This window comes from Lygodium microphyllum, chromosome 30 (genome assembly GCF_053477565.2).
Source record: "Lygodium microphyllum isolate KBCC chromosome 30, Lygodium_microphyllum_v1.1.10, whole genome shotgun sequence".
Taxonomy (NCBI): Eukaryota; Viridiplantae; Streptophyta; class Polypodiopsida; order Schizaeales; family Lygodiaceae; genus Lygodium; species Lygodium microphyllum.
In genome coordinates this window covers 21,507,488-21,522,661 of record NC_141164.1, presented here as the reverse complement: position 1 = coordinate 21,522,661, position 15,174 = coordinate 21,507,488, and the positions used below count along the sequence as shown (strand labels likewise).

At 39.0% G+C, this 15,174-nt stretch overlaps 1 protein-coding gene across 2 annotated transcripts in view; it reads left to right on the top strand.

Annotated features, from left to right (window-relative positions):
* LOC148009616 (serine/threonine-protein phosphatase BSL2 homolog) overlaps nucleotides 1-15,174 on the top strand; it is a 70,888-nt gene that overhangs the window by 23,960 nt on the left and 31,754 nt on the right. For both annotated transcript variants that reach the window (XM_087672942.1, XM_087672941.1), the window contains exons 11-12: nucleotides 721-1,006; nucleotides 1,088-1,346. In XM_087672942.1, the coding sequence (XP_087529068.1) occupies nucleotides 721-1,006; nucleotides 1,088-1,346 (545 nt within the window). The remainder of the gene's footprint in view (nucleotides 1-720; nucleotides 1,007-1,087; nucleotides 1,347-15,174) is intronic.

The window sequence follows — 15,174 nt, the reverse complement described above, 5'->3', positions numbered from 1 at the left end:
AGTCAAAATTTAGTAACTTGACCACTTTCAAATATAGACTGTTTAAAGCCGGCAGACCAGAATCTGTAAAGTGCGAACTGATGCTTCTGGTTTCCAAGTCGAGCAAGTTTGTACTGAATGATGGGTTGGCCATTTGCATAATGAACCTACTAAGAATCCTGAAGTTGTAAGAAAGAAGGAAGCAGCATAACTTTTTAAAATTTTCGTGTTAATTCTCTTGTGGTGCATTTGATGCAATCTTACCTGCATTGCCATGCACACTACCACACCCACCACCAACCAACAAAAGCACACCCGCACACCACCACCAACACACCCCCCAATCCCCACAAAAGAAAAAAAAAAAACAAAAAAAACCACCACCACCACCTAAAGAAAAAACACATTTCTTCGGATATGGATTGCAAGTGGGTAATCACATTGAACACACTGCATTTTATTTCATGATTGTAGGATTTAAAAGGCCAATTGAAAAAATCTCAAACCTGAAATTCAAATTCTGTTTGAAGTTGTTGGATCAATTCATGCATATTTTTTGAACGTATGTCCAATCAAACACAGACTCTTCTGCACGGATTCTCTTCATCCATGAGTTTAAATCTGTAAGAAAGCTCGGCCAATGGACCAAGGCTTCTTGGTCCTGGGTTTTTGATGATGTAATGATGCAATCTTTGTATATATCTATCAAATTTGTTGAGTTTTATGTTTTTAATGGTTTAGGTGAACTGCTAGATGATCTTTTGGTGTCAGAGGATCCTGCAGCAGTTGCAACTACTAGTACAGCTTTACATGCTGCTGTAGCAACTGCTTCAAATACCAATGGGCAGCCTGTGACTGCAAATGTAACTGGTCACCCTCCTTACATGGATGGCCTTGTGAGAGCATCTCAATCAGACCCAGTCTCAAATGGCTCTGTGGTTTTGGGAACTCCTGTAGCTGCTCCTGTTAATGGTGATATATCAATGGATATAAGTTCAGAGAATGCTTTGCTACATGGTCATCATCGGTATGTCTTTGATGCAAGATATTGGCAAAATTTCAAGTGTTTGGAAGTGAGTTAATTATAGTATATTCTTATTTGCAACAGGAGAGGAAATAAAAGTGTGGAGTCATTGGTTGAAGCATCTGCTGCTGAAGCTGAGGCTATAAGTGCGGCATTGGCTGCTGCTAAAGCCCGCCAAACCACTGAGCAGAAGAGTCCAACAGCAAGCGATGCTAGTGATGGATCTGATTCTTCTCCCAACAAAGAGCCCTCTTCTGCTCCAGTGCCATCTGTCAGCAAAGCTCAACCATTGGAAGCAGAAAACCTTTCCCCACAAATGGGTGTTCGCTTGCATCATAGAGCAGTGAGTTCAAATGCTTCAATTATGGAATGTTACCAATCTTAGAATGTTTGTGTTTGCCACCTGATTATTTTTGAGTGTCAGGAGCTGACAGATGTGCTAAGCTTATCCTAGTTTTCTTGTCTGTAGACAATTTTAGCAATTGACCTGCCTGGTATCTCTTTAGGTTAATCTCAAAGAAGGGATAGAGGTGTACTGTTTGAGGTTGAGGTCATATATTTGTAATGCTGGCTGTGCCACGCTCTTCCTGGTGTTTTCTGAAGACCTCTTTGGAAATGAATGTGTGGTATATGTTTAACATTCAGAGGTTTCTTCTACCGTTTGTTGGATATAAACGTTTCAATTCTCAGGAGGGGAAACTCTACATGTCATGATAAAATGAGAGTAAATATGAAGTACATACATGACTGAAGGGAGACGACTTTCAGTGAGTGTGCCAAAAAGTGAGACATGCTTTACAAAGTGGGTGTGGCAAGAAGGCTCTATCTCGAATTCTAAATTTGTGCGGGTTCAGTCCCAACTCTTGAAAGTCCCTAATAAAGACTGTTCTGAGGTCAAGCGTTAAGTCTTGGTCAAGACATTAACCACATTGTCTTGGTTAGAGGAACATACTTGAGGTGGAGCAATCACTGTCTGCTGGATCTTCTCTTAAACAAGAGGTGCCAACAGCTTTGAAAGGGTGGTAAAACAGAAACCTGGTTGATGAGCCCCCCTCTTCTGCTGCTACCTCCCAATGATGTGCAGAAGAAAATTGTTGCTTGTATTCTATTGCGCATGTGCAATTACCAGCTGATTTGAGGGCTCTAGAATCACCCTTAGGACAGGTTGCCCCACTTCCATGGTGCCACAAGAATTCTCTATGCCCATAACTGATCTCTCTAGCCTTTGATCTGCCCCAAACAATGTCATAGTGCCTTGCATGGTACCCAAACTTAGACAACTGCCAAGTGTCAAATCTGCCCATGCAAGCTCGGCTTCTATGCTTAATTTTCGCCCCATAACTAATTTAATTGGGAAAATACATGTCCAAGCCTAAACTTTAGCCATGCCTAGCCTCAATTTTAAATTTCTAATGTCTTTGAACTCGAAAGTAGTGAAACTTTTCATGAACCTTAATCTAGGACATTAAATCATTTAAATACCTAACCCCCATGACACTAAAGTCATTTTCTAGGGAATTTTCATGACCAAGTTCTGCCCTAGGTATCCCTTTGGCACTTATACACAACAACTCTTGCCAAAGTTCCTCACTATCAAAGCTAGGTTTGTCATCATGACACACGTTTAACTTATCTTACATGTGCACAACTTAAGTACCCCAACTTAAGTGTCCAAAGAGCATCGAGTTAAAACTTCACATCCTTGTGACACACTCATAGAACATGGGATTTCTAGGGTGGGTCTGGCTGAGTATGGCATAGAGCCAATACTTGCTTGGAGGTAGGTAGTAGCATCCACAAACTTAGAACCATTGGCAATACATAATTGGCTGTGGGGATCCATGGGAGTAGGCATTGACTTGTACTCTAGGTGTGCTAAGTGTGGACATTAACTCCCAATAATTTTTTTTTCATGTTGAACAATGACTGTATGAAGAAAATCATGTAATGGATCTAGTTCAGTCATCTCAAATGTGAGCCTAAATTGATGGATGATAGCAATCATCAGAGAAAGAGATTTCAGTCAATCTCTGCTGTAAACCCTAATTTATAGCAAAAACTAGGGTTTAATGGCCACCTTGGGATACGTGCTCAGAATTGAGGGCTTAGGACTTAAATTCTAGGAGCTGAAATTGAGAAATTTCAAGGAGATTCAAGAGGCCAGCTGATCAATCTCAGATTTGGGACTAAATTTGTCTTTCAAGGAGTAGGGTGAAGGCCAATTCTTGAGCAAACCAAGGGTCAAATTGGTTAGGAGGCTTGCTAGTCAGTTTTGATAGCGAGTGGCACTTGGATTAGCGGAGGAGGTTAGACAATCTCAGTTGTATTGCATCCATTCGTAATAAAAGCTAAAGAAATACCTTAAGGAGTGCTAGTTTTGGGGCCAATAGGCTGTCCATTGTTCGAGATCAAAGCGGTAAAGTGTGTATTTTTACTTTATATGAATTAAATACTTGTTGTAATGAGTGTTAAATCAGGTTAGAACCACCCTATCTGAGGAGAAATGCTGGTTTTAGTATTAATTCTTGTCATGCAAGTGCTCCATATAGTGCTGGTCATGAGGGAAATCTAGCTAGTAATATATGCATTGTATTGGAAAATATATCTTGATATGGCTAGTAGTGTGTGAATTCCCATGCATAATCACATTACAATGTTTTAAAGTATAGAAACAAGAATGTTTTCTAATGGATTTGATGCTCCTAGCATGTCAAGTACATATGAGGGGATAGTTAGCTAGATGCAATGTTGTATATTAGTTAAGTTGGAACAGCAGCAATGTGAAAGTATAAACCATCACAATGCTTGAGAAGGAAAAATGCCTAGAACCTAGTGGAGGATTTGAGGTATGCAAACAAGAATGTTTTCTAATGGATTTGATGCTCCTAGCATGTCAGGTACACATAAGGGGCTAGTCAACTGGATGTAATGTTGCATATTAGTTAAGTTGGAGTAGCAGCAATGTGAAAGTATAAATCATCACAATGCTTGAGAAAAAAAGGCCTAGAACCTAGTGGAGGATTTGAGGCAAGTTAAGTTAGAGGTAAAAGTATGCATGTGCTTTTTCGTAAAGCTTCAGCATTGTTTCACCTACGATGGATGCAATGGATGGAGAAGGGTGACTTGGTAGATTATCCTTAGTGATGCACTTTATCTTGATGTGTTTTGGTTAGAGCCAATTTTGGTTCGAGAGTATTGCTTGATACTCAATGGGGAGGTTGCATCTTCACTACCTAGTTATGGGTAGCTAAATTATGTAATGAATCTCGGATATACTTGGCTTGCATCCAGGGTATTGTATATTGACAATGTTTTTGCCATTGGGATCACTATTTAGTGTACTAGTCACTCTGAGTCGGTATACATATGGTATGGTTTGCACCTAGATTCTGACACTATACATTTGCAAGATTGTTAGCATGTATAGAATACATGGAATGTATATTTGGATGTGATGTGCATTTGCAAAGCATGTATGGGATACATGGATGGTATGCAATATACATTTGCAAGTGATACAAGAGAAGTACAATTGCATAAGTTACATGTGGTTTGCAATTGATGTATGCTTAATATGACTATCATGTCGTACATCATTGCAATGAGGTGGTGTTTATGCTTAATTTATGCATTAGAATGCCTTAGTGATTAGAACAATGTTGGATTTTGGTATATGGATGCATTTCTTATGGTTCTAATAGGGGTTATGATTCATGTATATGGATTGTAACTGGTTTAAGTGATTGAAACTTCACATGTGGAGAAAATGGGCTTGGTTAAGCAATAAGTGCATACGTTGTTTGACTATGATGTGGAGATGTATTTTCAGTAGTCGCAATGGATACTTTGGCACAATACAATGCAATCGAGGACAATTGAAAGGATTTCAAGTAGGTGGTTTATCATGAGGTCGTGAAATTTTATTGATTTGCTTAGAATTTGATTAAAAGTTAATTAAATGTGCTAATGTGACTTGCACATGTGAGATTCAAGTTAATTATTTCACAAAGTGGGATCGAAGAGCCTAATATATCAGTTAGTGTTAAAGGCAAAAGTTGTAATAAGTTATGCCTAACAAGTACTAGGTGGTACGTAGTGTTAGATTTGAGCCTAGACCAATTTATTGGTCACTAATGTCAATGGTGACATTAGAGGCTTGACATTAATTAATTAACTAAAGCTAATCTAAGGGTTAGTGGTGTTAGATTTGGGTCTAGCCAATTTAATTATTGATTGGTGGAATTTTTTTATAGATACTTGAATAACGATTAAACTAATTTTCAGAATTTATCTTTTGAAAATTAGTTTAGTAAGTTGGATAATGCTGAAAAATGAGATTAGAAGGCAGTCACTTGGCAAAACTTGCCCATGCAAGTGCGAAAAACGTTTTTGGGGGTTGGTAAAAGTCTATTGGAGCTATTTTGAGAGAGAAGAAGGTTGTTAGAGAGCAAGGAGATGTTGCAGATGTGATTTGCAGCCACTAGGGACCATTCCTATAGTAGGTGGCAATAGTTTGGAGCCCTCCAGGAGTAGGTGACAATAGCTCAAGGCACCTTCTGGTGTAGGTAATAGCATAGAGAAGGGGGGCAACAGTCTTTTTGGTGGTCGTAAGCTGTAGGTGATAGCTTCTATTGTTGTTTGAGTAGGGGAGTAGTAGTTTTTTAGCATTTTTTGCAATGAAATTTTGACATTTCTTTCTCCACAACATTCTCTCTCATCCTACAACAATCATCTCTCAAGTTACCTCAGCAAAATCCAGCTTATTGAGTCATTAGAGGAAGAGATTTCAGTCAATCTTTGTTGTAAAGGGTTTGACAGTCACCTCAAGATGTGTGCTAAGAATCGAGGGCCTAGGACTTGAATTCTAGCATGACTGAAATTGAAGAATTTCAGGGAGATTCAAAAAGCCATCCAACCAATATCGGATATGGGATTGATTTTGTCTTTCAAGGAGCAAGGTGAAGGTCAATCCCCAAGCAAACCAAGGGGCAAATTGGTTTGGAGACTAGTTGGTCAGTTTTGGATTAGTGGGAAAAATCAGAGGACCTCAATTGTACTCAATCCATTTGTAATAAAAGTTAAAAGAAATACCGTAAGGAGTGTTAGTTTTGGGTGAACAAGCTGTCCATTATTCAAGATTAAAGTGGTTACATTTGCATTTTCAGTTATGTGAATTTTATGCTTTCTATAATTATTGTTAAATCAGGTCATCACCATCCTCTTTGAGGAGGGAGGCTGGTTTCATTGACATCGATAAGGATCATGTTTTGGATGCTCATGTGGACATTGAGGTAGTGCTGCATTGTTTTTTGAGTTTTTATGAGAGGGGTGTCATTCTCTTTTTCAAGGGCTAGATTCCTATGCTTTCTTGGATGCATCGGTGGTTGTATTCGTTGTTGCGGAATAATGTGTAGACCTAATTTTTTTGGTACCAAGGGGTTTCTATGAGGTACTGCTAAAACCATCTAAGAATTGTGATGCAATCCTATCAAGGCTGCCTTTGGTTTTTGATTGCTAGCTAGTGTATGTTGTGCCATCGAGATTGATGGCAGATTTTCAATGTTTGCTTCAACAAGATTGCCCAATTTGGGTGGAAGTTGAAGGCTGTCCTACACTGTATTGGCTGTTATTAAAGGATGCTATGATGACTGGCAATGTTTTGGTTCCCCCCCTCAAGGAGGGTAGCAAATTGAAATCAACATGTGCATGTTGTGGGATACTTCTCGTAAAAGGCCCAATTGTTTGCATTTGAATTGTTAGGGCATGGATCCATTGCTCTTTTGTCTAAAATGAGGCACTTGTGCAGATGATTAGTTTTCTTGTGGAAAATTGAGTCATTTTATTGTAGAGTGTGTAGGAAAACTGGATGCCTATGTTGCTCCTGTTGTTTGCTGGGTAGATATGGTGGTCAAGGATCTTGCTGCTGATGAGTCCCTTGTGCATAAGAATATGGATAAAGGAAAACAGCCCATGCAAGCCTTGGATTAGTTTGAATTTGGTTGGGTTGATGTTTATGTAAAGAAAGGGAAAAAGGTTGAGGTTGAGTTGCCAACTACCATGCACACAACCTACAAGTTCTCAAGATCCCTTAGTACATGTGTGAAGGAAGGATAAGCCTTCTTGTGATCGGATTGCTTTTGGAGCGATCCCTTCTTGTCAGCGGAGGCAAGAAATGCTAAAGCGTTTGCTGATCATTCTAGGGATGTGCCAGCTTGTCTTGCCTTTGATAGAAAAGGCAAGGTGATTACTTTCTGGGATTGTTGCTATTCAAGATTGGCTCTTAAGTTTGGGGATAATCCCTCTATTGCCAAGTGTGACTGTCAAGGATAGAATGCATCACAGTGTTGGGTAGATTTTTTTGGACGATGGGATATTGGAGATGTTGGCAAAGAGTGTTAAATCAAGGCAGAATCAGCCTCAACCTTGATTCTCTTTTGTTGACCGATGAAGATTGCGACTTGGAATGTTTGTGGGATTGCTCTTGTAGCAAGAAGCGTGAAATGTGGCTCATTTTGCATGAGAATAGTCCGGATGTATTATGTGTTTGTAGAATTTTGGATCACTATGGGTTTCAATTGTTTAATGTTGGGGGCATTGTGATGCATTACTCTAGTGTCTTCATGATGGTTCATGAGAAATTTCAATTGATGCATTTAAAGAAAGATGTGTTTGGGTAAATTTTTAGTAATTGAAATCACGTTTGAGGGTGAAGTTTTTTGGCTGGTTGGGGTTTATGCAAAAGAATGATTCCTTGCATTGTCATGATTTATGGGATCACTTGAAAGCATGCTCGTCTCTTGGTAGACTAGGCCTACTAATGGGTGACTTCGGTATGTGTATTGACCCTTTGTAGTCTACCTCTGAGTAGTCAGTGATGGATGCACCAGAGGGTTGTGCTTAGGATGATTTTGCTTTGGCCACTCTCAAATAGGATCTTTGGCCTTGGCTTTGTCCATTGCCCTTAGGGTTTACTTTTCATTTGACCTAACAGACGGAGACATGGTCTCGATTGGATTGTATATATGTTATGCACGAGAGTGCTTTTTTACTAGAGATTTTGGAGACGAGAGTATGGCAACGATATGCTTCATTGGATCACTTTCCTTTGCAGTTTGATATGCCTTGAGATTACATTACACCCTTTGCACATTTTTTGGGTAGACTTCCTTTGTGCTTTAATTCCTCCTATTTGAGTCATACATTCTTTAATGGTTATACGGGACATCGGTTTGATAGATTTTTACTTGACTTTCCATTTGTGGGCAATGTCTCTTTTGAACAATTGATTCATAACGTGTATCATTTGATATATTATGCCTTGGTCAAAGATTAGGTTTCACTTGAAATCCATGCTTAGAGGTTGATATTTGTGTGGATGAGATTATGGATGTCTTATTGCACTTGCCTAAGGATAAAAGTTCAGTTAGGGATGGCCTAACCAATGAATTCTTTGAGACCTATGCAACTTCTTTTCTAAAACTTTTAGAAGCCGTGTGTTAGTAGGTCTGGCTTTTTGGAGTCAAGCATGCATGCAACTTGGAAAAAAGGGGTTATCAAGTTGATCCCTAAAGTTGTTTCTCTTTCAATTCTCAAACATTGGAGACCGATTTCATTGATGGGTATCATGTATAAGATTTTTCCAAAAAGTCTCAACAAATCACCTCCATAAGCACCTCCTTGGTATTGCACATCCTCATTAGTATGGATTCATTAAGGGAAGGAATGTTTTGCATAATATTTTGAATGTGCAAATGGACATAGATTATGTACAACACTATTTAGAGGTTGTTTTTGTCCAATTGGATTTGGAGAAGGCTTTTGATCACTTGGAATGGTCTTTTCTTACGGAGCTTATGTAGACCATGGGCTTTGGGCCACGCATGACCTAGTTGATATACACTATTAGCAGTGATGCTTATTTTCGTGTCATGCTGAATGATGGTATCGTAGAGTCTTTTGCTTCTATAGGGTTAATCAGACAAGGCTCCCGACTAAGTCCCTCGTTCTTTAACCTTGCTACTCCAGCCTGTTCTCTTCATGTTATCACAACTTGTTGAGATGGGGCAATTGGCTGGGTCATCCTTTACTTTCCTTCAACATTTTGTTAGGAAGACATTGACGGATGACATTTTATGATATTTGAAAGCCGATAAGCATAACCTTTATAAGGCTTTGGATGTTTGGGCTTCATTTGGGCAAGTTTCGGATCTCCATATTAATACCACCAAATCATCTCTCCTTAGTTGAATTGAATCAGATTTATAGGCCTTGGGGTGGTAGGGTGTGATGGTTCAACATGGTGATATTGTGCGGCATCTAGGTTACCCTTTGGGTATAGAAGTCTAGCCTAAACATTTGTTGCAATGGATCTCTCAAAAGCTGAAACCAAAGTTGGATTATTGAAAATCGTTGTCCTGGCCATTTCATGTGTGTCCTGTCCATGCTTACCTATTTTTTGTTGTTTTTGCTTTGGACTTGAACTACTTTGAATGATATTACGAGGCATATCCGCTTTATGTTGTGGAAAAAGGATTCAATGTATGCTGCCATTTTGTGGATTTCTTAGAACCCTGTTTGTATCCCAAAAAGCATGGATAGTGGGGTTGTTTTGGATATTGAGACTCACATGGTTGCTCTTTGTTGGTTACTTTTTCAAGCAATGTGTGCTGCTCAATACCCTTGGGTCTTTGTTATCTGCTTCTCTCTCGAAGATCGGGACTTTTGCATGGTAATACTAAAATTCAGGGTTTTTGCATATGCTCAATATTTATTTCCGGTTTTCGACATCTTTGTTGGTCTTGTTGACCCATTTGGTATGCTCATGGAGGATTGTTCTTTAGAAGGTGAAGAAGCATCCAATAGAGGATAGATTATGTGTTAACTTGTGGTAGATGGAATTGTTGGGTGTGTCCTACCTACTTTCTTGTGAAGGAAAACAAGAGGATTGGTCCAAGTCCAATCGATGGCATGTGTGGTTTTGCTCTCTATTGCAAATGAGATTAGCTCGTGGTGTATTGATATCTTTTCACACAATCTAATGGATTTTTTGGATCCCTCATGGATACTATACTCTATGGGGCACGATCTCAATGCAGTTGTAGGATCAACCACCCTTCTTTGCGCTGGATCTAGATTGTCCTTGGCCGGATTGGAACCTTGTCGATTGATTGAGCCTAGAGGGTACTTTGGTAAACCAAATATATCACCTTATGATTAGAGATTGCCATTAATTGATAACCAAAGCCAATGCTATTTAGGGACTATGCAAGTTTGAGGAATTATGAAAATTAAATGTCATGGAAGGGTGGCTCAACAAGACTTTATTCAAATACAAAGTCTTTATTTGGAGAACATTGATAGGTGGCTTGCCCGTTGCCTTGGTCCTTTCCAGGCATCATGTTTCAAATGGCAATTGTTGCTTTTGTACTACCATTGTGGAGTCCTCTCTTCAGAGATTTATTTCTTGTCCATTAGCTAGGAAAATTTGGTCCCTCTTGTTTGACATGTGGAGAGTTGTGGTTGGGCCTTTGATGCATCCATCAGATTGGGTCTTTGGCAATGTGAAATATCCCACTCCCATGCAACCACACATGAATGTCTTGTTTAATTTTTTGAGATTTTGGGGCTGTTGGCACAATGGGGTCATTTGAAATGCATTCATCTTCAAGTCTGCCTCTAGGGTTCAAAGTCATATTACTGAATCTAAGGGTCTTCTTCACAGGTAGCTAGATCTTATTCAACATGTTGGCCTTCTCCCTAGGGAGGATCTAGTTGCTTGTCATATGGTAGTTTCTTTTTCTTCTATGTGATGACTCATGTATTTCTCATGTGTTTAATATAATTACTCATTAGAAAAGAATAAAGAGAGATTGGATTCTCTATTGGTCATATTGATGATTGTAAGTACCGATCATGATTGACAAAATATACTTGGAACCAAATCACAGCTACGATTTTCAGTTTAAGTGTTCATTTTCAATGGTCGCATGTGGAAGCATCACTTTTGCTTTTATGAAAAGTTGTGATTGAAAGGATCACTTTTGCTTATAAAAGGTTGTGATTGAAATGGCATATCCAATTTCACTTGGTCAATACTCAAAACAACACATTTGTGGCCTAAATAGATTGTGTTTTTTAAAAAGGCCACACACATTCAATTTTTGGACCATAAATGCTGCATCCCATTCGATGTAAACTTTCTATGTTTGGAAAATGTTTTTTGAAACATTTTGGACTTGGTTGGAAATGCCATGTAGTGTCATTTTGGGATTATAAAACAACAAGAAAATTGTTTCAAGAGATTTTGAGTGAGTTTCAAAGTTTCTCCCCTTTCTAAGTGTCGTTTCAAGCCATTTTGCATAACTATGCTCTACCCCCACAATAACCTTCCTTTGGAGTTGCGGTCTTTGCCTTGGCTTGTAACTTGGCTTTGTGAGGGTTTGTCCCTTGTTTGTTAGTCTTGATCTTGTGAGAAACACTTGCACCAAATATCCCAATTGGCCATAATAATGATAAATTAAAGATGAATATCCAAATAAGAGAAATATGTAACTACCCATAATTGGTCAAATCTATTGTGTCGTAATGCTCATGAAGGTCTCATGCTCCAAGTCTTGTCTTGGAGTATCATGGAAGTTGCGAATATAGTCACAAGTGACTGGGGACAAGGACGATGATGAGGATGAGGATGTAATAGAGATGATAAAAAATAGGAGATGCGGATCAGGATGACAATAAAAAATTCAAAATATATTTAAAAGATCAATAAATTTTAACTCTTAACTTTGAAATTCAAAATGTGTATCATCAAAGTAAACATATAAGGATGTAACTTCAACAACTATAGCCAAGCTTGAAACCAACTTTTTGGAATATGCAAAGAACTATATCCAAGAACTAGTGGACTATAACTCTTGTAAAGAATAACATGTATGCTCTGATACCATGTCCAAAAAAGTGATAGTGTAGAGAGAGAGTAGGTTTTGCGGAGAGTAACATAGAGTGCGTATGGCAAATACTGAGAGAGAAGAGAAACTTTGAAACACAAGAAGAACATGATAATGATGCATTGAATCATGCCATGAGAAGAAAAGCTAATACAGCGGAGCTAAAGCTTAAAAGATAACCGCACTGTCCTGTCTAAATCAGGTGGCATCACTTGTGGGAAATCTGCATAGTAAAGGGAGCGAAACGCAATCCTCCAGGTAGTGGGCTATCGAAGTAACCACTAGAAGGTGAAAGACAACCGTCGAGGGAGCAGACCATAGTCCTCTAATGCCGTCAGAGATGTGGAACATAATCACCAGTTGTCGAGGGAGTGAATTGCAGTCCTTTGATACCCAAAAGTGACATGGGTAGCAAAATGCAAATTCTAGAGTGTCTGAGTTGTCAAACGTAGGGAGAACAGCCCAAATGTTGACGCCAGGTGGATAATGATAACGCTAGATGATGGACAATGAACTGGGCTGCAAAAATGTAGTTCCTAGCAACCTCTGTGAGATAGACAAGTGACGCTAGGTGATGGAGGAGAAGCGAGGCTACAAAAACCCAGGTCCCAACAACCCCTATGACAGATGAGTGACACTAGGTGATGGAGGAGGAGCGAAGCTGCAAAAACGTAGGTCCCAACAACCCTTGTGATAGACGAATGATGCAGGTGATGGAAGAGAAGCTAGACGGCAAAAACACAGGTCCTAGCAGTCCGTGTGATAGACGAATGATGAAATCATTGACGCTTGGTGATGTAGATTGTCTCCAGAGGAGGCTAGGATGCAGACTCCAAGCTGGAGATGATGACGCTAGGCAAGGAGATGGTGACGCCGGGTGAAAGATGCTCCAAATGCAAGGCTTGATGCTAGAACAAGGCGTTTGAAGCAGAAGAGGAAGGGTGAAGGTAGCCACAAGCCACGAACTACAATGTCCTCTTAAGTAGGGGCTGATGAGAGATGATGGATATCTGATGATGGAGGAAGAGGGGTGAAGAATGACTAAAGAGTGGTGGGGTGGTGGAAGCGAAGAATGAATGAAGTGAATGCCTATTTATAGTCGTAAGCTGTCTAGGTGTGCTACTTTGTGGGTGCCCATTGAAAAAGTGGCCAAAATGTGGACATTAGCCCTTTTTGGGATTGTCAGTGCGAAACCCTAAATGAAGCGTGCAAACTGAAGAAGTGTTTCTCAACAACTCCAATGCGTCCTTAACATCCATACTAAGTCACTTCATGATCACTTTGACCAATGCTACTAGCACCATCTGGATGCCCAAGGATATAGCACTTTCCCCTTATGAACGATTGCTATTCTCAGCAATATCCTCTAGAATAAAGTGAGAAAAACAATCGTTCAAATGAATATATCGACCCCCAAATAGTCTCTGCCTCTGGGTAGTTTTCCCACTTGACCAAATACTTGGGATAAATGGCCATACAAGGATGTTTAGTCCTAAGGTTGAGAATTAATTTAGGTTTGAGTGGAATATAGCGGTCAATATTTTTGAGTCGCGGGATTTTCTCAATTGCAACAATTAGTTGAACTTGTCCTAATTATAGGACTAATGTGGAACATAAGCTGAACTCGGATTTTCAATGGTAAATCTAGCCTTTAAGATACTCTACTAGTGATTTGGAAAGGGCCACAACAACACTTGCCCAAAGTCATTGAATGAAAGTCCTTTGAGACTTAAAGGTAAACTCACATGCCCTTCTGGAGCTCTCAAGAAGTATGATGTTGGTTAGCATAAAACGTGGCATGGTTTTAGGTGGTTTAAATGCTTTTCCTTGCAATTGTTAATATCTTTTGTATATCGTAGAGAAAGTCAACCACAGATTGTATTTTAATTTTTCACTCCCTTGAGCTCAATGGCAATTAGTGGTTTCGGCTCATAACCACACGTAAGTATAAACGGGCTATAATCAGTAGGCGAATGCTTATCACTATTATAAGCAAACTCAATTTGAGGGAGGGAACACTTCCAATTAGATTGTCGATGGGAGATATATGCACATAGTATGCTCGCCATGGTTTGCTTTCTTCTTTTGGCTTGTCCATTGGTTTGAGGATGCTTCGAGAATGACATGGACAATCGAGTCTCTAGTTTTTGGAAAATTAGTTGCAAGAAACGGCTAGTAAACTTAGAATCTTGCTCATTGATTTTGACTATTTCGTCGGGCAAATCATAAAGTCTATAAAGATATTCACCCAAGAGACCAGCCAACTCGTGGCTTTTTAGGGTTGTCTTTGTAGGGTCAAATTAGGCCATTTTTGGCATTTGATTGATCATAATACATATTGTGTCATGACCTCGATTGTGCATGGTAATCCTACTACAAAATCCATAGAAATGCTACTTCACTTTCTATCAGGAATTTGTAAAGAATGTAACATCATTGCTTGAGTGTGCCATTTATCTTTATTAAGTTGACACTGTGGATACTCACATACATAAGACTCAACCATAATCTTAATGTGTAGCTAGTAAAAGTAGTGAGTAACCAAGGCCAAAGTTGGTACACTAGGGTGTCCACTAGCATTTTGTGCATCATGATACTCGTGTAAAGTTTTCTTCCTAATATGCTTATCATTGGATACACAGTTTGGCTTGTTTAAAAAGTAATCCATTATGAATGAAATACTTTTCCGTCATCTTTTTCTTAGTAGCCAGCTTTTGGGCGTCTGGACCACCAAAGCATCCTAGACCTACTAGATCTTGAACTACTTGCCAAATCTTACTAAAGTAAGGTAACTGTGAAATTTAAACATTTATATTGTGTGAATCCTTTCATATCAACAAATGATGTGTATCCTATATATAGAGTTTCCAAAAATCTCAAAAAAGCAAGAAAATATATATTTTGTTCCACTTTAAAAATCATGTTTAGTCAACTGTTTCACTCAAGGCGTTCTATGTTTCAGTGAAATGTTTTAGGCGTTTTAGGTGTTTTACGTTTTAGTGATAGCGAGTTGCGAAATGCATTTCGCGGTTACCATGCACTAAGTGAAGATCATTTTGGGAACGCCCTTTCAAAGTAAGATAGAAATAAATGGAAATTTCAGAGAATGATAGGATATTAACTTTGGTATGTGACTAAGGGCATCAATGATCATATTAGTTGCAGTCTTTCTATAATTAATTTTAAAGTCAAATTCTTGTATAAGCTCCACCCTATAATTAATTT